The sequence below is a fragment of the Heterodontus francisci genome, chromosome 23 (assembly GCF_036365525.1).
Source record: "Heterodontus francisci isolate sHetFra1 chromosome 23, sHetFra1.hap1, whole genome shotgun sequence".
NCBI lineage: Eukaryota > Metazoa > Chordata > Chondrichthyes > Heterodontiformes > Heterodontidae > Heterodontus > Heterodontus francisci.
In genome coordinates, this window is record NC_090393.1 from 2928148 (window position 1) to 2946219 (window position 18072).

The 18072-nt window shown below is 44.9% G+C and overlaps 1 protein-coding gene across 4 annotated transcripts in view; it reads left to right on the plus strand.

The window, feature by feature from the left end:
- Positions 1-17952, plus strand: part of sbno1 (strawberry notch homolog 1 (Drosophila)) — a 171729-nt gene extending 153777 nt beyond the window's left edge. For all 4 annotated transcript variants that reach the window (XM_068054523.1, XM_068054524.1, XM_068054522.1 and 1 more), the window contains one exon: positions 16186-17952. In XM_068054523.1, the coding sequence (XP_067910624.1) occupies positions 16186-16328 (143 nt within the window). In that variant the 3' untranslated portion in view covers positions 16329-17952. The remainder of the gene's footprint in view (positions 1-16185) is intronic.
- Positions 17953-18072: the final 120 nt, after the last annotated feature.

The following is an 18072-nucleotide window of genomic DNA, read 5'->3' on the forward strand; positions in this document are numbered from 1 at the left end:
TGTTTTTGAGGACTCATGTTTAGAATCGTGGAAATGGATTTATTTGAAAGACTGACGAGATTCCATCGGTACTGGACTTTTCTTTTATATAAAGGTCTCTGGAAGGACATGAGATTTTGTTTGAAAACAGCCCTTCCTGGATGTCATATGTCTTGAACTAAATAAACATCAGGAGCCTTCTGACCAAGGGGAGTTATTTACAGCGAGGTGACGTCAAGATTTATGATGGTTATGAATTGGGGTCACTTTGGATATTGTTTTGAGTCAGTTGGGGGGGTAAACCTTCTAAGAGGGAAGCAACCAGCTCATCCTCCTTCCACCTGTTGAAGAAACCCTGAGAATCCAGTGTGATAGCTGAAACCCCTGATGTCGCACTTCTCCTGAAAACCCTGCCCGACTAATCTTTTAAGTCGCCTGAAGAGAACTGCTCCACAAAGATCTCGGTGACAGCCATCTATGCATATTTGGGGCGCCAGAATAAAGGGACAACTGATATCATCCCATACTGTCATGAAAACCCTACATGCCAAATGGGAAATATCAATTTCATTGGTTGGAACCTTGCATGAGATTTGTACTGGAAATTGTTACAACCTTATTTTAAAATGAGTAACCAGGCAGCCAAGAAGGTCACCGGAATTTACACATGAATCATCAACAGAGTACACCGGAGACAACATGACTGACTCAAAGTAGCCAGAGCAATGGGATGCTTCCTGATTAAATTATCTGAAATGGCTTTAAAGACACTAGTCAAGAGCCATCGACACCCATTGACTTTAAGAGCCAACACCCTCCAAGTGTGACTGAAGAGCTTAGGTTGTGGCGCCTTGAATCTCCGATTCCATAAGGGCCTCATTAACACAACAAAGCGTTTTGGGAATGTCATGTGACTGCTGTGCAGCTCTGGAGAGGCTAAGTTTTGTCAATCAAAAAGCTGATGGATAACAAAGACATCAAGGAGGCAGCTCTCGGTCTCCGTCTTTCTCTCGCTCCCTCTCCGCCCCGCTCCCCCTCTGCCCCTCGTGCCCTGTGTGTGGCTGTCCCTCTCTGTCGACTGTGTCCCCTCCCCCTCTCCGTCTCCCAGAGCCTGAGATGCAAGCCTGCAACCGTGCATGTGGCCCAGCGAGGATGTAAGGACTACATTCCATTCCATTTATTTCAGACTCTACTCCAACCATCCAACTCTGTTTTTCTCTCTCTAATCTATTTGTGTATGAATGTGTGTGTGGATGCCTAGCGTATTTTAGTAATTTTAACCGGTTTAGAGTGTTACGGATGATAAATTACATTTTCCTTGCTTCAACTGAAGAATACCTGTCTGGTTCTTCGGCAGTTATATTAGTGTAACAGGAGCAAGCGCTAAGTAAAAAGGAGAAACCCTGTTATGGTCAAACTAGGGATGGGGCGAAAGGGGGAGCCTGAGGCCCCTCCTTCACCTGACGTAACAATATCTTCTCCTTTTCCTTCAAAGTATTTTTTTCTCTTTTTTTTTTGTAAGGAGGTCTCTGCAGAGAAATCTTTATTTTTCTTCAACCTCTGTGTGTGCGTTGGGCTAACTTGGAAGGGAACTTTTGTTTATCAATCTGTGTGGTAATGCTTAGCATCTTTTCAGAATAAGTCTTAATTTATAATTAATTCGGTTTATTAAAGAAGCCTGGTTGATGGATTTTATTCTGACATGAAAATAGACTATGTAGTTGGCCGTATCGTATGTAATTGGCCTGCTATGCTCTCAGCACTACATGAACTGCTTTGCCTGTGCTGGGACGAGGGAGCAGTACCTCAGGACATGCGTGATGCCAATATCATCACCCTCTATAAAAACAAAGGTAACCGCGGTGACTGCAACAAATACCGTGGAATCTCCCTGCTCAACATAGTAGGGCAAGTCTTTGCTCGAGTCGCTTTAAACAGGCTCCAGAAGCTGGCCGAGCGCGTCTACCCTGAGGCACAGTGTGGCTTTCGTGCAGAGAGATCGACCATTGACATGCTGTTCACCCTTCGTCAGATACAGGAGAAATGCCGCGAGCAACAGATGCCCCTCTACATTGCTTTCGTTGATCTCACCAAAGCCTCTGACCTCGTCAGCAGACGTGGTCTCTTTAGACTACTAGAAAAGATTGGTTGTCCACCAAAGCTACTAAGCATCATCACCTCATTCCATGACCATATGAAAGGCACAATTCAGCATAGCGGCACCTCATCAGACCCCTTTCCTATCCTGAGTGGTGTGAAACAGGTCTGTGTTCTTGCACCCACACTGTTTGGGATTTTCTTCTCCCTGCTTCTTTCACATGCGGTTCAAGTCTTCAGAAGAAGGAATTTTCCTCCACACAGGATCAGGGGGCAGGTTGTTCAACCTTGCCCATCTAAGAGCGAAGTCTAAAGTACGGAAAGTCCTCATCAGGGAACTCCTCTTTGCTGACTATGCTGCTTTAACATCTCACACTGAAGAATGCCTGCAGAGTCTCAACGACAGGCTTGCGGCTGCCTGCACCGAATTTGGCCTAACCATCAGCCTCAAGAAAACGAACATCATGGGACAGGACGTCAGAAATGCACCATCCATCAATATTGGCGACCACACTCTGGAAGTGGTTCAAGAGTTCACCTACCTAGGTTCAACTATCACCAGTAACCTGTCTCTAGATGCAGAAATCAACAAGCGCATGGGAAAGGCTTCCACTGCTATGTCCAGACTGGCCAAGAGAGTGTGGGAAAATGGGGCACTGACACACACTCGGACTTTTGCGTTCTATCAATCCTGTGTCCTCAGTACCTTGCTCTATGGCAGCGAGGCCTGGGCGACATATGTCAGCCAAGAGCGACGTCTCAATTCATTCCATCTTCGCTGCCTCCGGAGAATCCTTTGCATCAGGTGGCAGGGCTGTATCTCCAGCACAGAAGTCCTCGAGGCGGCCGACATCCCCAGCTTATACACACTACTGAGGCAGCGGCGCTTGAGATGGCTTGGCCATGTGAGCCGCATGGAAGATGGCATAATCGCCTCCAAAGACACATTGTACAGTGAGATCGCCACTAGTATCAGACCCACTGGCCCTCCATGTCTCCGCTTTAAAGACGTCTGCAAGCGCGACATGAAGTCCTGTGACATTGATCACAAGTCGTGGGAGTCAGTTGCCAGCGATTGCCAGAGCTGGCGGGCAGCCATAAAGGCGGGGCTAAAGTGTGGCGAGTCAGAGACTTAGCAGTTGGCAGGAAAAAAGACCGAAGCGCAAGGGGAGAGCCAACTGTGTAACAGCCCCGACAAACAATTTTTTCTGCAGCACCTGTGGAAGAGTCTGTCACTCTAGAATTGGCCTTTATAGCCACTCCAGGCGCTGCTCCACAAATCACTGACCACCTCCAGGCGCTTACCCATTGTGTCTCGAGACAAGGAGGCCAAAGAAGAGCAGAAGAAGAATTGGCCGTATCGGTAACGGGGTAAACATTTAAATATATGTTGTGACCCATGAAGAAGTGGAACTGGAGGAAGACCGTGCACTTCTCCATCCTCGGTTGTAACACTGTTTATGTCGTAATCTGTCCAAAAACAGATTTTTCGTGCACTTCATTTGCTAGGATTTATTATAGTAGTTCAAGCTTGATTTTAAAGTTATAGACGTACTGGAATTCCTAATGGCCAGGCAGAGTTTCATTGGGAAATTACCATATAAGGCGTTATGAAGGTGTTTCTAATTTTTTTGTTGAAATAATTTTTGACTATTTCAGAATCAAACTGAAGAAATGTTGGACCAGTATTTTTTTTTTTTACAAGAGAGCCATCAAGGGGACACTGAAAGAACTGATATGGCAACAATGTTTTCTAGTTGTCACATGACTCAACTTAAAACTAGAACAAACAGAGAGGTGTCTCAAAAGTGGAGGGGTGAAATCAAAAACGAAATTAGGAAAGCAAAGAGAGGGCATCAAAGAATATTGGCAAGCAAAATCAAGGAGAATCCAAAGATATTTTATCAATACATTAAGAGTAAGAGGATACTGAAGGAGGAAGTAGGGCCCATAAAAGACCAAACAGGTAACTTAGGTGTAGGGGCGGAAGATGTTGATATGGTTCTTAATACTTTGCGTCTGTCTTCACAAAAGAGGGGGACGATGCAAATTCTGTATTTGAGGAGGAGTGTGATGTATTGGATGTGATAAGCATAGGGAGAGAGGAAGTATTAATGGGATTAGCATCCTTGAAAGTTGATAAATCACCAGGGCCAGATGAAATGTACCCTAAGCTGTTTTTTAAAAAAAAAAGCAAGAGGGGAAATAGCAGAAGGTTGGACCATCATTTTCCAGTCTTCACTGGATACAGGTGTGGTGCCGGAGGATTGGAGAACTACTAACGTTGTACCTCTGTTTAAAAAGGGAGCAAAGGTTAGGTCAAATAATTACAAGCCAGTCAGTCTATCCTCAGTAGTGAGCAGATTATTGGAATCTATTCTGAGAGACAGGATAAACTGTCACTTAGAAAGGCACAGGTTAATCAAGGATAGTCAGCATGGATTTGTTAAGGGAAGATCTTGTTTGACCAACTTGATCGAATTTTTGAAGAAGTAACAAGGAAGATAGATGAGGGTAATGCAGTTGAAGTGGTCTACATGGATTTTAGCAAGGCTTTTGACAAGGTCCCACATGGCAGACTGGTTAAAAATGATAAAATCCCATGGGATCCAGGGAAATGCAGCAAGGTGGATACAAAATTGGCTCACTGGCAGGAAACGAAAGGGTAATTGTTGATGGCTGTTTTAGCGACTGGTGAGCTGTTTCCAGTGGTGTTCTGCAGGGCTCCGTACTGGGTCCCCTGCTTTTTGTGGTGTATATATTAATGATTTGGACATAAATGTAGGGGGCACGATCAAGAAGTTTGCAGATGACACAAAGATTGGCCGTGTGATAAATAGTGAGGAGGATAGCTGTAGGCTGCAGGAAGATATTGATGGTCTGGTCAGATGGGCAGAAAAGTGGCAAATGGAATTCAACCTGGATAAGTGATATATGATGCATTTCGGGAGGTCGAACAAGGCAAAGGAATACACGATTAATGGGAAAATACTGAGAAGTGTAGAGGAAGTGAGGAACCTTGGAGTGAATGTCCACAGATCCCTGAAGGTAGCGGGACAGGCTGTTAAGGTGGTTAAGAAGGCATATGGAATCCTTTCCTTTATTGCCCTCAGTATAGAATATAAGAGCAGGGAGGTAATGCTGGAACTGTATAACTCTTTGGTTCGGCCACAACTTTGTGCAGTTCTGGTCACATTACAGAAAGGATGTAATTGCACTGGAGAGGGTACAAAGGAGATTGATGAGAATGTGGCTAGGACTGGAAAAATTCAGCTATGAGGAAAGATTGGATAGGCTGGGGTTGTTCTCCTTGGAACAGAGAAGGCTGAGGGGAGATCTGATTGAAATGTACAAAATGTTGAGGTGCCTGGATGGAGTGGAGGTGAAGGGTCAGTTCACCTTGGCAGAGGGGTCAATGACGAGGGGGCATAGTTTAAAATGATTGGTAGAAAAATTAGAGTGGAGATGAGGAAAACCTTTTCACCCAGCGGGTGGTGGGGTCTGAAACTCAATGCCTGAAAGGGTAGTTGAGGCAGAAACCCTCAACTCATTCAAAAGGAGTCTGGATATGCACCTCAAGTGCCGTAATCTGCAGGGCTACGGACCAAATGCTGGAAGATGGGTTGAGAAAATGTGGATTGTTTTTCAGCTGGCACAGACATGATGGGCCAAGTGGCATCTTTCTGTGCCTTAAACTTTCTATGATGCTATGTGGGCAGAAGTGTGACAGGCGCGCCCCTTGATAGGACAAGCCCGGGAGCAGCAGCATGCACCTGAGAGGGCAACAAACTCTCAAGCTTTTGATTGTAGTGTCAGTGTGTTTTACTTTTTGGAATGCGATAAAGTTAGCCTGCTGCTGAAGAAGTATCAACCCAGCTCACTTTCCAGCAACTCTCAAAGACCCTGAGAAGTCCACTCTGTCAATTCATCTCATCTGTCTTTGAAGAAAAGCCTGCTAAATTACTTCTCATCACCACCTGAACAAAACTGTTATAAAAGATCTCAGTGGCCCATCTACGTGTACTCGGACGTTAGCCTGCATGCCGGTTTTGGAACAACATATCTCATCTGTTTTCGTCAGGAATGACCAAGTGTTCAGGGCAAGTGTTTGTCTGTAACAAAGCTGTGAACCAAAATCCTTTTATTTTTCCGGTTAACATACGTGTGTGTGTGCGCAGTAAACGGGGAACGTTAAAATTTCCATCTGTGTTTCTGCTTTACCTCCTTACTTGTTTAAGACTTTTTTTTAAAATAATAAACTGATAATTTTCTTCTTTGAAGAAACCTGGTTAGTTGTTTTATTCTGGGGGAAAAGTAGAGTGTATGATTGACCGTATCGGTAAGTGGGAAAATTTAAATATATGTTGTGACCCGTGGAGAAGTGGAACTAGAATAACAGTGCACTCCTCCCGCCTCGGTCATAACACAGGTTTTTCATCATTCGGTGTCCACTAAAGGCTAAATTTATATGCACAAGTACACCAAGAGTTTGCATTGCTAATGGCCAACTTGCTGTCAGATTTGGACACTTGTGTCCAAGTTTGCAGGCATTAATTTCAGTTTAAGGGCAGCCAAGCTCTAGCAGCTCTTAGAATGAAAACAGGCCCATTCTTCATAGTCTGTCAAAACTGGCGTGTATGCATGCCACAGCACTGATAAATGAGGCAAGAGCATTATGGCAGATTTACCGTTTGACAAGATGATATTTGACACAGGCTGGCGGAACACTTACTTCATTTAAGTTAGGAAGGCAGTTGAAATAGAAGCTGTACTTGGATTTCTATTGTACATTATCACTTTTACGTAGAATTTGACCCTGTTTTGAACTTACACTTTTGAAGTGGAATGACTAATGTGAAGGCAGAGACCAAAACTTTCACTGGAACAAGCTTATTTAGTACAGACCTTTCTCAGGCAGATTTGAACACCCTGTTCTAGTACAGCCTTACAAAGGGCTCAATCCAAGTCCATTGTTTTCCCCTAGTAATGTCAGCTTGACTTCTCAGTAAGTGTTAGATTCCTCCTGCTCCCAATTTCTTTAGTTCAGAAGATTGTGTTCATAGACTGCTCCACTTTAGTGGTACAAATCCAGAGGTTTTCCTTTGGCTGTGCAATGTTTGCTCCAGCCCAGCTCCATCCTTGCAGTACCCATGGTTTGGAGAGGTGAACACTTTGTATGTTTCAGGAAGTCAGAGATCGGACCCAAGAATGCATCAAATTTATCATTAATCACTCGTGAGTTCATCACTCTTCACTGACTACTGTCACCAACAAGGATGGGGCCTTTTTTCAGAAAGTGCTGGAAATACTCAGCAGGTCAGGCAGCATCTGTGGAGAGAGCAGCAGAGTTAATGTTTTGCGTCTATGACCTTTCATCAGAACTGCCAAAGGTTTGAAAAAAATTAAGTTTTAAGCAAGTGGAGGAAGGGGGGGGGGGTGGGGGGGGCGGGTGGTGGTTGGTGGGGAAGAGAACAAAAGGGAAGGTGTGTGATAGAGCAGAGGGCAGGAGAGATTAAGTAACAAAGCTGTCATGCAGCAAAGGCAAAGAGTGTGTCGATGCTTGTGGTGAAAGGCAAAGCATTAGTCCAGAGAGAGTGTTAATGGCAGAATAATCAGTTCTGTCCAAATATGGACAAATATTTGTTCTTCCCTTTTCCCTTTTGTTCTCTTCCCCGTCAAACCGCCCCCCCCCCCCCCCACCCCCCTTTACTTGCTTAAACCCTAATTCTTTGCTAACCTTTGCCAGTTCTGATGAAAGGTCACAGACCTGAAACGTTAACTCTGCTTCTCCCTCCACAGATGCTTCCTGACCTGAGTATTTCCAGCACTTTTTTTTTTTAGAACATTACAGTGCAGTACAGGCCCTTCGGCCCTCGATGTTGCGCCGACCTGTGAAACCATCTGACCTACGCTATTCCATTTTCATCCATATGTCTATCCAATGACCACTTAAATGCCCTTAAAGTTGGCGAGTCTACTACTGTTGCAGGCAGGGCGTTCCACGCCCCTACTACTCTCTGAGTAAAGAAACTACCTCTGACATCTGTCCTATATCTATCACCCCTCAACTTAAAGCTATGTCCCCTCGTGTTTGCCATCACCATCCGAGGAAAAAGACTCTCACTATCCACCCTATCTAACCCTCTGATTATCTTATATGTCTCTATTAAGTCACCTCTCCTCCTCCTCCTCTCCAACGAAAACAACCTCAAGTCCCTCAGCCTTTCCTTGCAAGACCTTCCCTCCATACCAGGCAACATCCTAGTAAATCTCCTCTGCACCCTTTCCAAAGCTTCCACATCCTTCCTATAATGCGGTGACCAGAACTGCACGCAATACTCCAGGTGCGGTCTCACCAGAGTTTTGTACAGTTGCAGCATGAAACTCGATCCCCCTACTAATAAAAGCTAACACACCATATGCCTTCTTAACAGCCCTATTAACCTGGGTAGCAACTTTCAGGGATTTATGTACCTGGACACCAAGATCTCTCTGCTCATCTACACTACCAAGAATCTTCCCATTAGCCCAGTACTCTGCATTCCTGTTACTCCTTCCAAAGTGAATCACCTCACACTTTTCTGCATTAAACTCCATATGCCATCTCTCAGCCCAGTTCTGCAGCCTATCTATGTCCCTCTGTACCCTACAACCTCCTTCGGCACTATCCACAACTCCACCGACCTTCGTGTCATCCGCAAATTTACTAACCCATCCTTCTACACCCTCTTCCAGGTCATTTATAAAAATGACAAACAGCAGTGGCCCCAAAACAGATCCTTGCGGTACACCACTAGTAACTAAACTCCAGGATGAACATTTGCCATCAACCACCACCCTCTGTCTTCTTTCAGCTGGCCAATTTCTGATCCAAAGCTCTAATTCACCTTCAACCCCATACTTCCATATTTTCTGCAATAGCCTACCGTGGGGAACCTTATCAAACGCCTTACTGAAATCCATATACACCACATCCACTGCTTTACCCTCATCCACCTGTTTGGTCACCTTCTCGAAAAACTCAATAAGGTTTGTGCGGCACGACCTACCCTTCACAAAACCGTGCTGACTATCGCTAATGAACTTATTCTTTTCAAGATGATTATACATCCTATCTCTTATAACCTTTTCCAACATTTTACCCACAACCGAAGTAAGGCTCACAGATCTATAATTACCAGGGCTGTCTCTACTCCCCTTCTTGAACAAGGGGACAACATTTGCTATCCTCCAGTCTTCCAGCACTATTCCTGTCGACAATGACGACATAAAGATCAAGGACAAAGGCTCTGCAATCTCTTCCCTGGCTTCCCAGAGAATCCTAGGATAAATCCCATCTGGCCCAGGGGACTTATCTATTTTCACACTTTCCAAAATTGCTAACACCTCCTCCTTGTGAACCTCAATCCCATCTAGCCTAGTAGTCTGAATCTCAGTATTCTCCTCGACAACATTTTCTTTCTCTACTGTAAATACTGACGAAAAATATTCATTTAACGCTTCCCCTATCTCCTCTGATTCCACACACAACTTCCCACTACTATCCTTGATTGGCCCTAATCTAACTCTAGTCATTCTTTTATTCCTGATATACCTATGGAAAGCCTTAGGGTTTTTCTTGATCCTATCTGCCAATGACTTCTCGTGTCCTCTCCTTGCTCTTCTTAGCTCTCCCTTTAGATCCTTCCTGGCTAGCTTGTAACTCTCAAGCGCCCTAACTGAGCCTTCACGTCTCATCCTAACATAAGCCGCCTTCTTCCTCTTGACGAGCGCTTCAACTTCTTTAGTAACTTTGCTTTTCATTTCAGATTTCCAGCATCTGCAGTATTTTGCTTTTATTTTGGGGCCGCCTTTCTGTGGGGTTGTGGCAGATTGCAGGGTTTGATAAAATCCCATATGGTCATAGAACCATAGAACAAGTACAGCACAGAAGGAGGCCTTTCAACCCATCCTGTCTGCACCGGCCAAATGAACTATCGGCCCAAACTAATCCCACCTTCCAGCACCTGGTCCATAGCCCTGCAGTTTACAGCACCTCAGGTACACGTCCAGGTACCTTTTAAAGGAACTAAGGGTCTCTGCCTCCAACACCATTCCTGGCAGCGAATTCCAGACACCCACCATCTGGGTGAAAAAATTTCCCCTCATGTCCCCTCTACTCCTTCTACCAATCACCTTAAATCTGTGTCCCCTGGTAACTGACCTCTGCCAGGGGGAACAGGTCCTTCCTGTCCACTGTATCTACAAAGAACCAAGAACACTACAGCACAGGAACAAGCCATTCGGCCCTCCAAGCCTGCGCTGATCTTGATGCCTGCCTAAACTAAAACCTTCTGCACTTCCGGGGACCATATCCCTCGATTCCCATCCTATTCATGTATTTGTCAAGTTGACTCTTAAACGTCTCGATGGTAACTGCTTCCACCACCTCTCCCGGCAGCAAGTTTCAGGCACTCACCACCCTCTGTGTAAAGAACTTGCCTCGCACATCTCCTCTAAATTTTGCCCCTCTCACCTTAAACCTATGTCCTCTAGTAACTGACTCTTCCACCCTGGGAAAAAGCTTCTGGCTATCCACTCTGTCCATGCCACTCATTACTTTGTAAACCTCTATCATGTCACCCCTCCACCTCCATCGTTCCAATGAAAACAATCTGAGTTTGTCAAACCACTCCTCATAGCTAATACCCTCCAGACCAGGCAACATCCTGGTAAACCTCTTCTGTACCCTCTCCAAAGCCTCCACGTCCTTCTGGTAGTGTGGCGACCAGAATTGCACGCAATATTCTAAGTGTGGCCTAACTAAAGTTCTGTACAGCTGCAGCATGACTTACCAATTTTTATACTCTATGCCCCGACCGATGAAGGCAAGCATGCCGTATGCCTTCTTGACTACCTTATCCACCTGCGTTGCCACTTTCAGTGACCTGTGGACCTGTACGCCCAGATCCCTCTGGCTGTCAATACTCCTAAGGGTTCTGCCATTTACTGTATACTTCCCACCTGCATTCGACTTTCCAAAATGCATTACCTCACATTTGTCCAGATTAAACTCCATCTGCCATTTCTCCACCAAATCTCCAACCGATCTATATCCTGCTGTATCCTCTGACAATCCTCATCACTATCCACAACTCCACCAACCTTTGTGTCGTCCGCAAATTTACTAATCAGACCAGCTCCATTTTCCTCCAAATCATTTGTATATACTACAAACAGCAAAGGTCCCAGCACTGATCCCTGCGGAACACCACTCGTCACAGCCCTCCATTCAGAATAACACCCTTCCACTGCCACCCTCTGTCTTCTATGACAGAGCCAGTTCTGTATCCATCTTGCCAGCTCACCTCTGATTCCGTGTGACTTCACCTTTTGTACCAGTCTGCCATGAGGGACCTTGTCAAAGGCTTTACTGAAGTCCATATAGATAACATCCACAGCTCTTCCTTCATCAATCATCTTTGTCACTTCCTCAAAAAACTCAATCAAATTAGTGAGACACGACCTCCCCTTCACAAAACCATGCTGCCTCTCGCTAATATGTCCATTTGTTTCCAAATGGGAGTACATCCTGTCCCGAAGAATCCTCTAATAATTTCCCTACCACTGACGTAAGGCTCACCGGCCTATAATTTCCTGGATTATCCTTGCTACCCTTCTTAAACAAAGGAACATTGGCTATTCTCCAATCCTCTGGGACCTCACCTGTAGCCAATGAGGATGCAAAGATTTCTGTCAAGGCCCCAGCAATTTCTTCCCTTGCCTCCCTCAGTATTCTGGGGTAGATCCCATCAGGCCCCTCATAATTTTGTACACCTCAATCAAGTGACCCTTCAGCCTCCTCCGTTCCAGGGAAAACAGCCGTAGCCAATCCAATCTTTCCTCAGCTGCAACCTTCAAGCCCTGACAACATTCTTGTCAATCTCCTCTGTACTCTCTCCAGAGCAATTATGTCCTTTCTGTCATGTGGTGACCAGAACTGCAGACAGTATTCCAGCTGTGGCCTAGCCAGTGTTTTATACAGTTCCAGCATCACATCCCTGCTTTCGTATTCTATACCTCGGACAATAAAGGAAAGCAATCCATATGCCGCCTTCACCACTTTATTTACCTATCCTGCCAATTTCAGGGACCTGTGGACATGTACTCCAAGGTCTCTCACATCTTCTACCCTTCTCACTGGCCTCCCGTTTATTGTATATTACCTCGCTTCATTTGCCCTTCCCGAATGCAATACCTCACACTTTGGGCGGCACAGTGGCACAATGGTTAGCACCGCAGCCTCACAGCTCCACCGACCCGGGTTCGATTCTGCGTACTGCCTGTGTGGAGTTTGCAAGTTCTCCCTGTGACCGTGTGGGTTTTCGCTGGGTGCTCCGGTTTCCTCCCACATCCAAAGACTCGCAGGTTGATGGGGCAATTTATAATGGCCAATTTACCTTAGTATAGGTAGGTGGTAGGGGGAAGGTGGGGATGTGAGAGGGTAATGGGATTAATGTAGGATTAGTATAAATGGGTGGTTGATTGTCGGCACCGGCTCGGGCCGAAGGGCCTGTTTCAGTGCTGTATCTCTAAATAAATAAATATACTTCTCTGGATTGAATTCCATTTGCCACTTTTCTGCTCACTCAACCAAAACATTGATATCATTCTGGAGTCCACGGCTTTCGTCCTCACTATTAACTACATGGCCAATTTTTGTCATCAGCCAATTTCCCAATCATGCCTTCCACATTTAAATCCAAGTCATCAATATATACCGCATATAGCAAGGGAACCAATACTGAGCCCTGTGGCACACCACTGGAAACTGCTTTCCATTCACACAAACATTTTTTTATTCATTCATGGGATGTGGGCGTCACTGGCTATGCCAGCATTTATTGCCCATCCCGAATTGCCCTTGAGACGGTGGTGGTGAGCTGCCTTCTTGAACCGCTGCAGTCCATGTGAGGTAGGTACACCCACAGTGCTGTTAGGAAGGGAGTTCCAGGATTTTGACCCAGTGACAGTGAAGGAACAGCGATATAGTTCCAAGTCAGGATGGTGTGTGACTTGGACGGGAACTTGCAGGTGGTGGTGTTCCCATGTATTTGCTGCCCTTGTCCTTAGAATCATAGAATATTTACGGATGAGAAAGAGATCACTTGGCCCATCATGCATCTGCTGCTCTTGTCCTTTGAGGTGGTAGAGGTCACTGGTTTGGAAGATGCTGTCTAAGGAGCCTTGGTGCGTTGCTGCAGTGCATCTGGTAGATGGTACACACTGCTACCACTGTGCTTCTGTGGTGGAGGGAGTGAACGTTTGTGGATGGGGTGCCAATCAAGCGGACTGCTTTGTCCTGGATGGTGTCAAGCTTCTTGCCTGGATGGGTGCAGCTCCAACACTCAAGTGGAGAGTATTCCATCACACTCCTGATTTGTGCCTTGTAGATGGTGGACAGGCTTTGGGGAGTCAGGAGGTGAGTTACTTAACACAGGATTCCTACCCTCTGACCTGCTGTTGTAGCCACGGTATTTATATGGCTACTCCAGTTCAGTTTCTGGTTAATCATAGCCCCTCGGGTGTTGATAGTGGGGGATTTAGTGATGGTAATGCCATTGAATGTCAAGGGGAGATGGTTAGATTCTCTCTTGTGGGAGGTGGTCATTGCCTGGCGCAAATGTTACTTGCCACCTCTCAGCCCAAGCCTGGATATTGTCCAGGTCTTGCTGCATTTCTACATGGACTGCTTCAGTATTTGAGGAGTCGCGAATGGTGCTGAACATTGTGCAATCATCAGCGAACATCCCTACTTCTGACCTTATGATTGAAGGAAGGTCATTGATGAAGCAGCTGAAGATGGTTGGGCCTAGGACAGTACCCTGAGGAACTCCTGCAGTGATGTCCTGGAGCTCAGATGATTGACCTCCAACAACCACAATCATCATCCTTTGCACTAGGAATGACAGTAACCAGCAGAGAGTTTTCCCCTGATTCCCATTGACTCCAGTTTTGCTAGGGCTGATTGATGCCAGACTCAGTCAAATGCTGCCTTGATGTCAAGCGCAGTCACTCTCGCCTCACCTCTTGAGTTCAGCTCTTTTGCCCATGTTTGAACCAAGGCTGTAATGAGGTCAGGAGCTGAATGGCCCTGTCGGAACCCAAACTGGGTATCACTGAGCAAGTTGTAGCTATACTGGAACAGCTTGGCTAGGGGTGCGGCAAGTTCTGGAGCACAGGTCTTCAGTACTATTGCCGGAATATTGTCAGGACCCATAGCCTTTGCAGTATCCAGTGCCTTCAGTCATTTCTTGATATCACGCAGAGTGAATCGAATTGGCTGAAGACTGGCATCTGTGATGCTGGGGACTTCAGGAGGGGGCCGAGATGGATCATCAACTTGGCACTTCTGGATGAAGATTGTTGCAAATGCTTCAGCCTTATCCTTCACACTGATGTGCTGGGCTCCCCCATCATTGAGGATGGGGATATTTGTGGAGCCACCTCCTCCAGTTAATTTAATTGTGCACCACCATTCACGGCTGGATGTGGCAGGACTGCAGAGCTTCGATCTGATCCGTTGGTTATGGGATCGCTTAGCTCTATCTATTGCATGCTGCTTATGGAGTTTGGCACGCAGATAGTCCTGTGTTATAACTTCACCAGGTTGACACCTCATTTTGAGGTATGCCTGGTGCTGCTCCTGGCATGACCACGTGCACTCTTCTTTGAACCAGGGTTGGTCTCCTGGCTTGATGGTAATGGTAGAGTGGGGTATATGCCGGGCATGAGGTTACAGATTGTGGCTGAGTACAATTCTACTGCTGCTGATGGCCCACAGTGCCTCATGGGTGCCCAGTTTTGCATTGCTCGATCTGTTTCAAATCTATCCCATTTAGCACGGTGATAGTGCCACACAGCACGATGGAGGGTATCCTCAATGTGAAGGCAGGACTTCGACTCCAAAGGACTGTGAGGTGGTCACTCCTACCAATGCAGTCATGGACAGAAGCATCTGCGGCAGGCAGATTGGTGAGGACAAGGTCAAGTATGCTTTTCCCTCGTGTTGGTTCCCCCACCACCTGCTACAGACCCAGTCTAGCAGCTATGTCCTTTAGTACTCGGCCAGCTCGGTCAGTACTGGTGCTTCCAAGCCACTCTTGGTGATGGACATTGAAGTTTCCCACCAGCGTACATTTTGTGCCCTTGCCACCCTCGGTGCTTCCTCCATATGGTGTTCAACGTGGAGGAGTACTGACTCATCAGCTGAGGGAGGGCGGTAGGTGGTAATCAGTAGGAGATTACCTTGCCCATGTTTGACCTGATGCCATGAGACTTCATGGGGTCCAGTGTCTATGTTGAGGACTCCCAGGGCAACTCCCTTCCTGCTGTATACCACTGTCCCGCCAGCTCTGTCAACTACTACTTTGTTTCTTGTCACTGAGCCAATTCTGAATCCAACCTGCCACATTCCCCTGTATCTCATGGGCTTTCATTTTACTGACCAGTCTGCCATGCGGAACCTTGTCAAATGCCTTACTAAAATCCACGTAAACCACATCCACTGCACTACCCTCATCAATCCTCCTTGTCACTTCCTCAAAAAGCTCAATCAAGTTCGTAAGACATGACCTTCCCCTAACAAATCCATGCTAACTATCCTTGATTAATCCATGCCTTTCTAAGTGACAATTTATCCTGTCCCTCAGAATAGATTCTAACAATTTACCCACCACTGAGGTCAGACTGACTGGCCTATAGTTGCCTGGCTTATCCCTCGCACCCTTTTTAAACAATGGTACAATGTTCACAGACCTCCAATCATCTGGTACCTCGCCTGTATCTGGTGAGGATTTGAAGATGATTCTCAGAGCATCGAAGCAGACAGCAACAAGAAATTGCCCTTTGTGATTTGTACCTTATGTCCATGCGTCTTAATGTTTGAACATTGTGTTTTTCTTCATTGGTGGATCAGGTGCAAACCTGGTCAATATTTTCACTGAAATGCTTGGCTTTGGTGTAACCCTAAAATCTGAACCGAATGCTACATTTTCAGAAAATGAAGGTTGTGATTGCACCAATGCATTTTTAGTTGTTTAACCTACACTTTATATCTTTGTTTTACAGGTTTGATCATTCCTCAGAACTGTGTCTCACCACTGATTAACATTCTGTCAACATCGGACCAGTCACAACAGCTGGCTCTGCAACAGCAACAGATGTGGCAGCAGCTGCATCCTCAGAGCATGAGTCACATGAGCAACACATAGTGACTGGCTGCACATGCTGGGGAAAATATTACTTGAAAACTGTAATTTACAGGAGTGCAACACCATGTGACCTTCACTATTTTCAGGAATTCAGGGTCATATTCCAAAGAGATTCCTTGATTAGTGAAGTACTGGTGAAAATAGTGAACCTGGGATTACCTGTAATTAAATCAGAGACCAGTTCTGATTAGCAAACAGGCGAAAGTTGAAGGCCAAGATGTTTGGACGTTTTACTTGTTTTTTTTTTCTTCCTCTCCTGAGACTCTTCATGTTAGCACTTTGTTCTTTACTGACAGTAGCTGCTATAATTCTCCACTTTCGTTTCTACTGTTCTAGTAATGGAAAGCAATGTGTGCACTCTTTGCACACCAGTCAATGCTTCACCTTCAAATTAATTTCACTTCATTTCTTATGTCCTGTTTTGTAGCATAAGTGAGGACATTTTGTAACTTGTTACAAATGAGAGTGCACTGGTTCTGGAGACATGCTGAGGACTACGTTACTTGCTGTACGTACCTAGAATGTTTCATGTTAAATAGAAGCCTATTGGAATTACAACCCTGTAAAATTCTTCCTTACTCTCTGGGCTGGGTTTGTAAACCCTGCAGTCTTAAAAGTGAACAAGCGTTCATTCAGGGTTTGATTATCATGTATATCCTATGAGCAGGATGTAAATATGATACAAAATTTGCAAATATCTGGCCTATTTAAACAAAGGCAGTATAATTGAAAATTTATTGGGATTTAATTACTTTATACAGAAACTGTTTTGAATATGTTGATATGCTTTCTTTCTCCACAATGTGTAATTTCTGGGTAACTGCAAAATGTATGTTCTGTATTTGTGTTTCATGGCACAATCTTAAATTATCTGGTGATTTTATATTAAAATTCTGAGAACCACTTTAACAGCTCCATCATATTTAATCACTAATCTTGTATTAGTTATTTTCTACCATGCAATTTTATGCAGCACTCAGTATAGTTTGGACAACATCTTCCAATATCGTGGAGGGCAGTTTTTAACTAAAAACAGTAATTTTTGAAGCTTAATGGAATATTCTGGATGACTGTAACGGCGAGTGCATGAAAGTTATGGCTGGTGTGAAGTTTAAACACTGCTAATCCTCAGTCATAAAATATCAAAGCTAATCAAGTAAGAAACGTACATCTTGTACAATGTGTTCTTCCGATTCACACATACGCTGGTTGCATGTTTTACTCATGCTGAAGAAGCTGATTGCTTAATCGGGCTGTAAAATGTAAGAAGGAAATCTCTGAAAACAACTGCACCATGTATGATTTCTTCACAAGGTCTGTTCACACAGTTCAACACTTAAGTATTTAACAGAGTGTAGATGTTACTTCAGTTAGCCAGACTTTTTCTGTACAAATGTGTATAGTCTCAGCTTTGATGTCAATACTTTGTTTTGACTATAAATAGTTTTGTCAACTTTATCAGAATAGTGAAGGAAGTTTTGCCATTTCATGCTGGCACAAGTTGCACTACTGAAGATACTGAATTGTTTGTAACTGTATATTTAAGTTAGAATTGTCAACAAATAAGTTGTTGCAAGACAGGCCTCTTGCAGCAGACTATTAATAAATCATATACTAACGGAAACTAGTGGTGTAGAATTTTTAAAGATGAGAAAAGTGATGTGCATTCTGCAGGATACAGAGAAGGATGCTGTTTGTGTATGTCCTGACTGAACAACACTGGACTGATTTTTTTAAAAGTTTA